Consider the following 12,806-nt stretch of genomic DNA (forward strand, 5'->3'; position numbering starts at 1 on the left):
GCGTTGGGGGCACAGGAGGCACTCAAATATTTGCTGAAAGAGTAAGTGAGGGCACACCGCCCCCTCTCCACCCTCCACGGTTACACAAAGGCAGGCATGCTGGATCTGGACCCCAGTGCCCTGATGAGGACCATGTGAGATAATGAGTGGTAGAGCTGAGGGGGAAGGGAGGCTTCTTGGAGAGAGTGGTGAGGGGTCTCTGCTGTAGCTTTCACACACTTGCCACCCTCCCTTGTCTCGGCTCTCTCCACGGGAAAGGCCAGCCTCCACACCCATGGGTTGCGGTCCAGGGCCTGATTTAAAGCTTGTGCAACAACTGTGCATTGAATTTAATTGTCAGTGGTCAAAAGAGCTGGGAAGGAACATGGCTGGGTTCCAAAGAGCTTCGCTGTTAAGATCCAAGTAGGCACAGTCCTCCTGAAGGCTTTGGAAAGCCTCAGGTGTGAGGGCTGGGGGGAGTGGAGGTGGAGGGGCCTGGTCTGCATTTATTCCAGGCTCAGAAGAATCAAGGTGCCTTGACATTCATTCCAAGTCCCAGGGTGCAGGGAGGCAGGGGGCGTCTCAGAATAGACTTTTGAGGGACATCTACTCCCCTTGGCTAAGGGAGACCTGAGTCACCGACCGCCGGAGTTCCTGGGTCATCTTAGGGACCCTTCTCAGCTTTGGAAGCTCTTTCCTCCGGGAAATGAAAATAGACCCCATTTTTCCTGAACAGACTCCGAATTGGGTGACGGTGGTGTAAGGAAGGTGCTACACTGGCGAGGTGCTTCCCAGGAAAGCGCTCTGAGGTTTTCTCCTAAGGCAGAGGTCTGGGGAGGGGGCGTCGAGGCGGCAGCACGCCGCCTGCCCAGGTGGCAGAGGGGCCCAGCCTGGACAGGAGCCGAGCGGAGTGGTGTCCCGCGCCCCTCCCCGCCTCCGCTCCGGCCCTCCCACTTCCTCTGAACACGCCGGCTGTCAGGGCGCCGCGCGCGGCGGGCGCGCAGTGCAGGCTCCGGCGCCGCGCCCAGGAGGCTGCCGCTCTGGCTCGCCGCCCCCGCCGCTCCGCACCGGGCACCCGCCGCCGCGCCGCGGGCCATGGACCTGCCCAGGGGCCTCCTGGTGGCCTGGGCGCTCAGCCTGTGGCCAGGTACGTGCCCTTCTTGCCTCCCCTTCCCTCCCGGAGCCGCTCCCGGGCGCGCCGGGGCCTCGGATCTTGCTGCCGGGAGCGGGACGCGGTGCGCCTCCGGGGTCCGACCTTGGCTACTCTTGGGGACGTGGGGCTCCGGGAACTGGCTGCAGTCTAGCGGGTCGGCCAAGTTCCGCAAAAGAGGGAGGCCCGCGGAAGCGACTTGGAGCGGGAGTTTGGTGTGTTTGGGAAGAGTTGAAGAGGCTCCAGTTGAAAAGTGCTGAGGGCTGGTGGCCCCACTGGACTCCCTGGCTACCTCTCAGGGCCACGCCGGGGTTCCCGCGCCGCCGCCGGGCGCTCGGCGGTCCCGGGAAAGCCAAGGGCGCCCGGCCCGGGCTGGGAAGGGGATGCGACGCGCAAAGCGAGCGCTACCTCGTTGCCCTCCTGCCCGGAGCGGAGGGTGCACTCTGCAGTGTGGAGAGACCGGTGCGACGGACCGGAGGGCTGGGGAGACCGGGAGCCCAGAGCCTCCCAGAGTCCCTCTGGCCTGGGATGGAGCGATTCCCAGGGCTGTCGGCCCCTAGGCAGTACGAGCCGTCGACGGCAGGGCCAAAGGCGGCCAGGGACAGCAGTTTCGCAGTCCAGGGACCCCGGAAACGTTATCCGCCACTCGGGGTAAGGACAGGGCATCGCCCCCCCCCCCAACCCACACACCCCGTGCTCGGAATTATGCGCAATTATTCATAACCCGGGGAAGTCGCGGTCACGGATGAGTATGCTGCTCCTCATGCGCTCTAGGTGTCGGGGCGCAGCGGGGAGCGAGAAGTTAGCCCTGGGATCTTCTCACTGGGGCACCCGTCCTGGGCTTCCCCACACTGCGCCACACCGTGCCCCTGCAGGACCCGCCTCCACGAAAGCATTCCGGGCCTCTCCACTGCGCGAGGACCTGCGCCCGCCTCAGAGACTGGCTGCCCGCCCTTGCCTCGCCCTTGCCTCTCCCTTGCCTCTCCGTCTGTGTGTGCTCCAGGCTGGGGCTGCAGCGATAATGGGGGATCAGGGGCAGTGGCATCCGGAGAAGTGCCCTCAGGGAGCATAGGTGGAGACAGCACCACCACCCATGCTCGTTCACCCCAGTTCCGAGGTACCACGGTAACAAGTGCACCCTCCTACCCATCTGTCTATAGCGGAGCTTCTGGCAGTGCCTGTATTGGAAAGGGCCTCTGGTTGGTGGGGTCCAATTCAGAACCTAGTCACAGTTGGAAACAAACTTTGATACCTGTTGTTTGGTAGTGGGGGGTGGGGAGGAAGACAGGGGAAGAGCTGTGAGCAGGCCGGCATGCATAGAAACTAGCTTCAGGAAGAGGTGAAGCGCACTCTGGATCATTTAGACGGAAAGGGAGGCAACTCCAGTACTGTCTGCAAACCACTGGAGATCCTGCCACAGAAAAAGAGAGGGCATTCCTTTTCTGGAGTGTGACTCCAGATAGGTGGAACCACACACCAGACCCTGGGTTGGAGGGGGTGCCTTAGGGACCAAAGACAGACTGCACCTCAGGAAGCTAAGAGCAAAGTCTTCGAAATCAGACCTGGCCCCGGTTCTGGCTCTGCCGCCCACTAGCTCTGCGGCCTTGAGCAGGTGAGGCAAGTTCTCCAACAGGTCTCCTCCTCCGTGGATTGGAGGTCGAGATTCTGAGTTCATCACACTGTCAGGAGGATTAAGAGAGGCACTGTAAGAAAAGTCCTTAACACAGAGCTTGGTGCACAGTAGGGCTAAAGCAGTGGTTGTTAATGTTACTCACTCGGGGGTGGAGAAATGGGGTGAAGGATGGGGACAGGATTTGTGACTCAGAGCTCCCTTTACATGGAGAAAACCACCCCTGAGTTATGTTTGGTCAGTTTGGGTTCTTGAAATATGGGATTCATTAAACATATCAATCAATGTTGGAACGACATCTGTTTGCAAGGAGCTGGGGCTGCGGCCGAGGCCCAAGCGTGTATGCAATCTGGGCTCTGCTGAGAACAAGGCGTGATCTGGGAATGCTAAATAAACAGAGGCACTGGGGAGTGAATGGCACAGAGAAGGCAAGGGCTGTGGTTCAGAGAAGTTCAGTTCCACTTGGAGAAGCCAGGGAGGCTTCCTGGTAGAAGAGATGTTTGAATTGGGCTTTGAAGGAGTGTGAAGAGTGTTGACAAGCTATAAACTGGGACTACAAGTATTCGTACATCAGAGTTAGTTCCTGGGAATACTTAAAGAACAAAAAGGTGAATATTTTAAAACCACAAAGATGACTCTGGTCAATGTGGACTCTGAAGAATGGAAGTCAGGCAGGGGTCACAGGGTACATTTCCCTGGCTCCAGGCAGGATTGATCTCTCATCTGTGCATCACAGGGAGTCAGTGAGAGGCTTACCAGGAAGCTTGCCTACTGGTGACAGCACAGTTTGACTGGGTAGGGGACCTGTTAGAGGCCAAGTTGGAATTGAGGCCATTATGAATTCAGAGCCTCTTTCTGGAGCTCCTGCTGCAGTCTGGCAGGGTGATTGGGTGGGCAAAACGATCAAGAAAGCCAGAAAAAAAAAGTAGACAAGTCCAAAGACTTTTCCAGCTGACATTCAGAGAGAGCAGATTCACTGGCCCGAACTTTACTACCGTAGCATATCTGTAGTAAGGGTTGATGAGGTAATGATTCTTTAAAACCCAGGCTTTACTGAGCACCTGTAATCTGCCAGGCCCCATAAAGACACACAGGGAGTTCAGACACAGCGTGGGAGTGAAGGCTCGGGTCTCACTGCCCGAGATGGGTCTGGGCTCCGCCAGTGCTCTGTGCCCTTGGCAAGTTACAAAGTGGCTCCATGCCTCAGTTTTCTCACCTGCAAAATGGGAGACGGGTGATATTAATAGAACTTACAGATTTATCCAGAGTTAAATGATCAAATGTATATAAAATTCTTAGAAAGGTCCAGGTGCATATTAAGCACTCAAGGAGGTTGTGTTTCTTCTCCACCCCCAGCAGCAGCAGTGCTCAAGATACTGACCATTGAGTAAGGAATCTGAGGATGCAGAGATGTAACTTCAAACTCAAGTCCATAAGAGAAGTCTAGAGGGAGTGCCAGGGTCCTGAGGCTCAGAGGCGGCCTATATGCCAGGGCTCTAAGTAAACCTAAACTTTCCTAGCTCTTGCATCTAAAGACCTGGCCCAAAGTCTTGATCATAATGGGAACTCAGGTATTTTGTTTTTACCACTGAGGCTGCCAAAATCAGTATGATTTTAGTGTGAGTGTTTTGTGGTGTTGAAGAGAAGAACCATACCACTCAGCATAGCCCTTGTGTGAACTTGTGGATAGGAATCTTATTTAAGAAAAAAAAAAAAAAAAACTTGTATGGAAAAAGCACAGTACAAGCATATGGGTGTGCAAAGATCCAAGCCCTGCTCTCCAGCTCTGGAAGAGCATGGAGGGGGACGAAGTCACTTTGCCTACCCCACTGCCCACCCTGCTGGGAGCTTGTCAGCCAACGCTCTCAGCTTTCATCAGCTGAGGGGCTTCTGGACCCTTCCACATAAGGCAGTGGGGGCCCTAAGGGATGGATGTGGAGGGTCACCCTCTTTCTGCTTATTCACCACACCATACCAACCCCACAGAAGTGGAATATCTGTCTCCTTGCCATTCTCCTTGTCCCAAGAAGCCCACCTACACAGGGCTGTGGGCCCTTGAGGACCTCAGGTTAATTTGGACTCACCTTAATTTTGCCTTCTCTGAACCTCCTTCTCTCCCCTCCTGTAGTGGAAGCTTCTTCCAGCAGCTGGGAACTTTCCTTCTGTTCTCGCCCCTCATCACTTAGGCCAAAACTGCATCCTGAGCTGGCCTGGCGTGGCTCTTGCTACGTAGAGGCAGCTTGGAGAATTTTAAAAGCCTTCTTTTCTCTCCAGGATACCTGACTTTGGAGATGATTGACTCACTATAGGTTTCAAATCTTACTTTGGGAGTCAAAGTTGAGCCATGTTCTATTGCGATTACAAAAAGAAAGGATCCATTATAATCCTCCCCAGGCAGCAACAGCCTCTGGCTGACTCGGAGGATCAGCTACAAAACAAGCTTTAAACATGCACTAACATTTAAAAAATGGTATCTCTGCTGATTCTCGCCACTTAATGCCCCATCCCACCAGCATCAAACCCTGGGCTACCATCTTGGATTCAGAGCCATCAGGGATTCAGAGCCATTTGAAACTATTTCCTCCAAACAATTGTGAGCTCCAAAGACACACACAGGCCCTCAATATGGGGTGCTTGCTTACAGGGAGCTGTGGTGCAGGTGGGGACTGTCCCCAGCCCCCATGATGTAAAGCCTAACTGTATGAACGCTTTGTAAGGAGAGAGGGAAGGGAGAGACCGGAGTTGGTCATCTTGTAAACCAAAAGTAAAGAAGCTGCCAAAATACTCCCTGAAGGGTTTTCACACTGTGTACTTAGGACCTGAGTCACAGATGAATAAAATCCCACCTGGAGGGAAAAGTCAGTGTGGTCCAACCCCTCCCTGCCTCTGTCTCTCATTCCCCCTTCACCCACACGTTCACTGAGCAACAATAATCAGTATGCCTGGCCTGGGAGCCCAACTGCCTGGATTCAAACCCTTTCCATTTGGTGACCCTGGATAAGCGCTCGGGGCCTTTCCTCAACCATAAAATGGGGGGAATAATGGCTTCACAGGCTGATGTGTGCGCTAGATGATCTTACATGGTTCATTCATCTCAAGTGCGTAGAACAGCATCTGGCACTCAGTAAGCCCTCAGTTAACAGTAGCCATTATTACCCTACCCATCATTTGTCATTCAATTGATGCCAGCCACTGTGTCAAGCACCTCTTTACATCTCAGGCCTCGAAATGGCGACATTAAGTCACTGCCGCAATCACCGGGTTACACATGAGAAGTTAAGTGGCTCATCCAAGGTCCTGCGGATTGAGTACAGATTGTCAGGATTTGTCTGATCCCAGAGCTGCGATTCTTAATCCATGCATAATATCCCTTTAGAACTGGGCCTAGCAGACTTAGAAAGACTAATCAGATGCTCTTGCTGAAGGAGCTGTCTTCGTGAGATCAGGGAACACATGGCCATTCTCACAGGGGCACAAGCCCAGGGCGGGCAGCTCCCTCTTTAGACTCAGCTAGACAGTGATTTCTCAGTCAGGATGCTGGTTTGGTGAGACGTGGTCCTCACCTGATGGTTCCTAACATGGAAGCCTCTCGCTCGCTCACTTATATCCAGGTTCAGGGCCAAGTGGGGCTCTACCACCTGCCCCCAAGTGCCCTGTACTCCGGACCACTCTGCCCCAAGGACCCCCTCTCCAGCTACCCTCATGGTCCAGATTGGGTGCCTCTCTCCTCCCTTTCCACCTCTGCTCCCATTCCCCTAATCAAAGCCTTCTCTGAGCTCCAGGCCTAAGGAGTTAATTCATGCTGAACAGTCCTAATGAGTGTGACCACTTCATGCGTCCTGTCTAAAGGGGTTTGCATTTTAACTGGGCTGTGCCTTGAGCCAAAGAATAAAGGGCTAATGGTGGAACTTCAGACACCAGGACCAGCAGCAGACAAAATAATTGAGGCAGGGGTACCTGTCTGGCATGATGCAGCTGCCCAGCCCGTCTCCATCGCCAGTCAGGTGTGTCCTACCCCGGCCCTTGCGAATGATGACAACCTTATCCTATGACACAGAAGAAGGCAGTCTGTGGCTTGGGTGATGCTGTTCTAAAGCAGGCAGAGGTTTTTCCACGTGGCATGTGGGGCAAGTTAGGCAACTTGCTATAGCAACGTGCTCTGGGATTCCAAACAGGATGACACAGAGAAGTGGTTCCTGCCTCCGCAGCGGGGCTAATGGCTGTCTTCCCCCAGAAGCATCACTACGCGGGGTCAGGCTACCAGAAATCCTGGCCCTGACGGTTTCTACAGCCTATTTCTTTGTAGATTGGGGGACTAGGCTTCAGGAAGGCCATGGAAAAATCATGGAATGAACAACTGGGTGCAGTTCCTGACCGTCTGCAAAGAGCACTCCCATATGTTTGTTCTATCAGTCAGGATAGGCCAGGTGAGGCCAGAGCTGCTATGGGCTTTAGATCGATGGGGAAAGTGGGGCTCTGAAAAGTTGGATGGTTTCCCCTGATTCTCCCAAGATCACTGAGAACTCAGGGGCAGGTCTTGTGGCCAAAGGTGACATTAAGAACCCAGTTTGCTCTACCCGTCAGAGAAACTTGAGAAAGCAATGCTTCAGCCAAATGAATGAAGTTCTAATAGTATATTTTCTTCATCTGTGGCAGGCAGGTAGGACAAGATCATTGAAATCATTCTCTGTAGACCTCTAGGAGTGTCCCCAATGTCCACATCCTCCCTCTCAGCCTGGCCTATCCCAGGCCTTCAGACCACCACCGCCTCCCCTGCCAGAGAGAAAGCCACAAAGCAATGCCCAGCTCCCCTCCTTCTGACACTGCTCTTTCGTAGCCTCTGATATTCAGTGATTGTTGGCAATCACAAAGCCCTATAAATAATTTATAGACAGAGCTCCTCCCTGAGTTTATTCACACCAGTTGCCACACATGCAGGACCAGCTGTATAATCTGTGGGTCCCAATACAAAGTGAAAATGCAGGGCTCCTTGTTTAAAAATTATTAGGAATTTAAAGGTGGCCACAGGAGAGTATTAAACCAAGTGGAGGCCCTTCTGAGTGCGGAGCCCTGAGCAGCTGCGCAACTATGAAGCTGGCGCTGCTCACGTGGCTGTCCCTACCATTTGGCAAGGAGGCACCACAATCCCATTTTACAGAGGAAGAAACTGAGCGGCTTGTCCATTTGGCCAACATGTACTGAACACCCACGATACCTCAGGCACAGCCAGGTTCTGGGGATTCCACAGCCTCGCCCTCAAGGAACATGTGGGGGAGGGAGGGAATGATCACACACAGACGGCAGGGCTCATGCAAAGTGCTGGTGGCCATAGATGCAGGGGTGTCCGTGCAGCAGTTCACAAGGCACACGGAATTCAGAAGATGCTTCCAGTTTCACTTACTGCCCCAAGACCAGTTTGAGACGTTTTGGGGGAGACCTTCAAGCATTTGGCACTGGGCTCTGGATAGTCACCTTGGTGACTACAAGAAACCAAAACTTGAAGTCGCTGGCCTTTCTGCTGCTGCAGGTATTTGTGCTGCTGTGGTCCTTGCTGGGTTAGCACTTCTAAGTAAGGGGCCCCTTTACCTGCCCACCTCGGCCTCCCCTCTTGGTCTATCGTGGAATTGCAGGTGATCAGTAATGCAGTGATGACAGAGAATAATGGTGTAAAACAAAACCTCTGCCCAGTCCCCACCCCAGACCATGCCATCACTCTCCATCAGTATTTCTTTAAAGCTTCCCAGTAACGCTAATGGGCAGCCAAGGCTGAGAATGACCGATGTCATCTAAACCTAATCCCCAATCAAGCAAAAGAGAAAACGCCATCCAGGGAAGGAAAATGATTTGCTCAGGGTCACACAACAATTAGTGGCAAAGCCAAGGTTCTCCTGACTCAGTTCTTCCGGTCCCCCTCCCCAGCCCGGAGCTGCACAGGGTTTACAGCCAGGCTGGGCTGGAGACACAACTTGGAGTCTGATTTGAGAGGCTGCGTGCAAGGTGAAATTTTGGAGTAAAAGTTGGTAGTTGAAGGGTTATTCATTGGTGACCCAGTCTGTGTCCCCCTAAGGCCATAAGCTATTGATGACTCTGTGGTCCCAAGTGAATGCCCAGGAAAAACAAAGAAGGCCTACAGGGACTGATTTGGCAGAGGATCTTGGTCAGAACTGCCCCCAGAAAGACGGAGCAGCACAGAAGGTTGGGGGGAAGTAAGTGTCCAGCAGGTATTGGACCAAGCCCATTAGGGTCATTCCAACCCTGTGATTGTGGGTCCTGCTGAAGCTGTTGAATGTTCTGGTGAAGGAAGTGCCTGTCTGGGTGGGGAAGGGATACTCCATCATGGAGAGAGAGGAGGGCCCAGGGAATTAACTGAGTCCCCAGTCCAAACTCAGGTGTCATTATGCCTCTAGCCCCGACCCATCCAGACTTTTCTCAATAAAAGCCAGAGTGAAGTGAAAACACAGGCTGTGTTGTGTAGACACTCCCCTGTTTAAAACCCACGATGGATCCTGGCCAGTTTTTCTCAGTGGTTAGAGCATCGGCCCCCAGACTGAGGGTTGGGGATTTGATTCTGTTCCTCGGTTGTAAACTCCATCCCCCATGTGGGTCAGGCATGTGTTGGAGGCAACCAATTGATGTGTCTCTCATCACATTGATGTTTCTCTCTATATCTCTCCCCCTCCCTTCCATTCTCTCTAAAAAATCAATGGAAAAAATATCCTTGGGTGAGGATTAAAAAAACAACAACCTCCAATGGCTCCCTATTGCCATTAGGCTAAGTCCAGACTCTTTAATAGAGCTAACCAGACCCTGAAGGGGTGAACCTGGCCTGCACTCAGGACTCACCTCTAGCAGCACCAAGGGCACCAAGCACACCCCTACAGCACCGAGACTGAGCATCTTAGCTTCTCAAACACACCAGCTTTCTCTAGCCTTCACCCATATTATTTCCTATGTCCCATTCTATCTCCTTTCTCCTGGCTGCCTCCACTTATTCTTCAGATCTCCACTTGGGCACTACTTCTTCCTGAAAGCCTCACCTGACCCCTGAACTAGAGCTTGAAGCCCCACTTGTGTGATCTCAAGATACTCTGTACCTAATCCAGCAGCCAGTATTATTATTGCCTGAACATCTTCCCCCACTGGACTGAGAGCAGAAGGCACATCTCCTAATGGTCTCTGTGTCTCTGGCTCGCACAGTGTAGGTGCTTAATTGCTCTGTGTTGATTGAATGTAGGAACTGTCTACCCAAGTAGACAGAAAGATCGTTAAGGGCAAGAAAAATGTCTTAAATTTCTTTTTACATGCAACCCTCAGGAGGTCCCAATACAATAACCTGTATGAGCCAGACCCTGTGCTAGGTGCTCTGGGGCATAAGATAAGTCTTGTTCTTTAAGGAGTTTGTGGTTTAGTAGTAGGAGAGAAGATCCTTGGATAAATAACTCTAATCTGAAGGTGGGGGTGGGTAATAAAGGCTGTAGGAGAGCTACAGACAGAAGACTCTTGGATTTGAGAGATGAGAAAGAGATTATTTGTAAGTGCAGGAAGGTTAGAGGCTGTATATGGGCAAACAGCCTGATGTTTGTTCAGCAGGATGCTGAGTATGTGCTGTGGGGAACTGCCAGAATGAACAGTAGGCTGAGACTGCTGAGAGAGGACCCAAATGCCAACTAAGGCATTTGGATTTTTTTGTTAATCCTCACCCGAGGATATGCTTAAAGAGGAAGGGGGAGAGAGAAACATTGATGTGAGAGAGAAACATCGATTCATTGTCTTCTGTACATGCCCTGACCTGGGATTGAACTTATGCCCTGACCTGGGATTGAACCCACAACCCAGGTATTGCCCTGACCAGTAATTGAAATGGCAACCTTTAGGTGCATGGGACGATGCTCAACCAACTGAGCCACTCTGGCTGGGCAAGGCATTTGAATTTAGCACCTGGGGAGCCATTGAAGGTTTTTGAGGTAGGGTATGGCATGTTCTAATCTGTGTTTTGAAAAGCTCCAGGGTGGTGGGGGTGGATGCCACAGGACACCACCTGGGGACAGGTGGAATGATGACCCAGGCAAGAGGCCGCCAGAGCCTGAAGTGAAGGCGGTGAGCTGAACAAGAAGTGGAACTGTGAGAGGCGGAATAGAACAGGGCCTGGTCGCCAGGAAAGGAGAGGAGGCTAGGAGGCCAGAGGGCCGTGCCACTGACCTGAAGACAAGGAGGCTTGAGGAGGGGGAGGTCGAGTCAGCCTGGACAAGTCAACTTTGCAGGGTTCCTGGTGGCCCTCGGGTAAGGGAAATGTTGGCCAGAGCTTGGAAGCGAGCCTGTCACATATCCGTGCCTTGGTGACATGCAGGCCTGAGTGAGAGGGAGCACCCCGGGCATGGGGCCTCCTGTCCCTCCATCCCCTTTCCAGGCCCACAAGCAATGATTCATGCCCCAAACTTAAAGAAAACCCAGGTTCTGATTTTAAAAGCCTTTCTGAGCAGAAGAAACCAGTGAGAGGGCCAGGCCAGACCACAAGCTAAACAGCTGTGGAATGTGCTTGCTGCTGGTGAGGCCAGCCAGGGGCAGATGCTCGAGCAGGCTCAGCAAGAGGCCCCACTGATTGTTCTGAATGTGTCCAAATTGTCACCCAGATTGTCCCTGCTCTTTTCTCTCCTTTCAGCGAGGATCTGCCTGTGTTCTAGCACATCTTAAAACTGGCCCCTCCCCCAGCCCACCCAGCCTGTCAATTCCACTGGTCCCACATCCTCCTCCATGTGAAAGCTCTGGCCTGCCATCCAGCTTCCTACCTCTGCTCAGCAGGCAGGGGTCTGGGAGCTACCTGAAGCGGGGAGAGGGGGCGAGGTACAGAAAGGCTCCTATGACTTGTGGCAACAGTCACCTACTGATCTCCCTGCATTTGCCCTTGTCCCCTTGAGGACCTTCCACCCTGTAACCAGAGGGATGCTGCTAGAATGTAGGGCAGATCATGTCATGTCCTTCCTCTACTCCAACTCCCCTAGGACTCCCCTTCCTGCTCTGAGTAAGAGGTCCTGTGTGTCTGGCTCCCTCTGCCTTCCTGACCTCATCCTCCACTCCTGCCCCCCTTGCTCATTCTGTTCCGCCCACAGTTTCCAGAATGTTCTTCAAACATATCAGCCACCTTGGGCTTTGCACTTGCTGCTCCTTCTGCCTGGAATGCTCTTCACCAAAGAGCCTCTCTCACTTCCTTCAGGTCTTTACTCCGGCATCACCATCTCATCGGGGCCTTTACGACACCCCTGACTACAATTTCAACCTCCCTCTTCTTTAGTCTCGCTGAGGTATTTCTCATTGTCTGGTATTATTACCTACTTATTTATTCACCTTGTTTATTGGCTGTCTCCTCCAACAGAATGTAACCATGAGAGCAAAGATTCTTTTTTAAAGATTTTTTTATTGATTTCAGAGAGGAAGGGAGAGAGAGAGAAACATCAATGATGAGAGAGAATCATTGATCAGCTGTCTCCTGCAACCCCTATGGGGGACTGAACCCGCAACCCAGGCATGTGCCCTAATCAGGAATTGAACTATGACCTCCTGGTTCATAGGTCGACGCTCAACCACTGAGCAATGCTGGCTGGGCAAGAACAAAGATGCTTGAATGTTGTGTTTACTTATGTATCCCAGGGTCCAGAGCAGTGCCAGCCAGAGTCAGCTAGTAATAAGTAGTTGTGGAATGAATTAATTAATAAAAATCTCACCCTAGCCTGGCCTGCAACAGCCTACAATCCCACTAATTAATCCCCTTTGAGATTAGCATCACTCTCTCTCCAGTCACCTTTCTTGAGACGCCATTCCCGTAGGTGGGCACGCGTTCAGTCCTGACACTTCTAGCTTTCTTTCCAGACAAAAAGAAGCTTCTGACAGTTGCCGGTGGGCAGGGCAAGGAGGGCTGTGGAGGGGGAAAAGGGGCTCTTCAAGGGAAGAAGGCCTTGAAAGGGGCAAATCAGGTAACAGCAGGCAGCCCAGGCTGGCCCAGCGGGCCCTATGCTGTTCAGAGTTATTTACTGTGACTCAGAAACACAAAGA

General features: G+C 52.5%; 1 protein-coding gene across 1 annotated transcript in view; it reads left to right on the forward strand.

Annotated features, from left to right (window-relative positions):
• The first annotated feature begins 1,059 nt into the window (after window positions 1-1,059).
• Window positions 1,060-12,806, forward strand: part of ITGA11 (integrin subunit alpha 11) — a 116,071-nt gene continuing 104,324 nt past the window's right edge. Inside the window, exon 1 of the mRNA XM_080667661.1 lies at window positions 1,060-1,126. Within this exon, the coding sequence (XP_080523787.1) occupies window positions 1,075-1,126 (52 nt within the window). The 5' untranslated portion in view covers window positions 1,060-1,074. The remainder of the gene's footprint in view (window positions 1,127-12,806) is intronic.

Source organism: Plecotus auritus, assembly GCF_963455305.1.
Source record: "Plecotus auritus genome assembly, chromosome: 1".
Taxonomy (NCBI): domain Eukaryota; kingdom Metazoa; phylum Chordata; class Mammalia; order Chiroptera; family Vespertilionidae; genus Plecotus; species Plecotus auritus.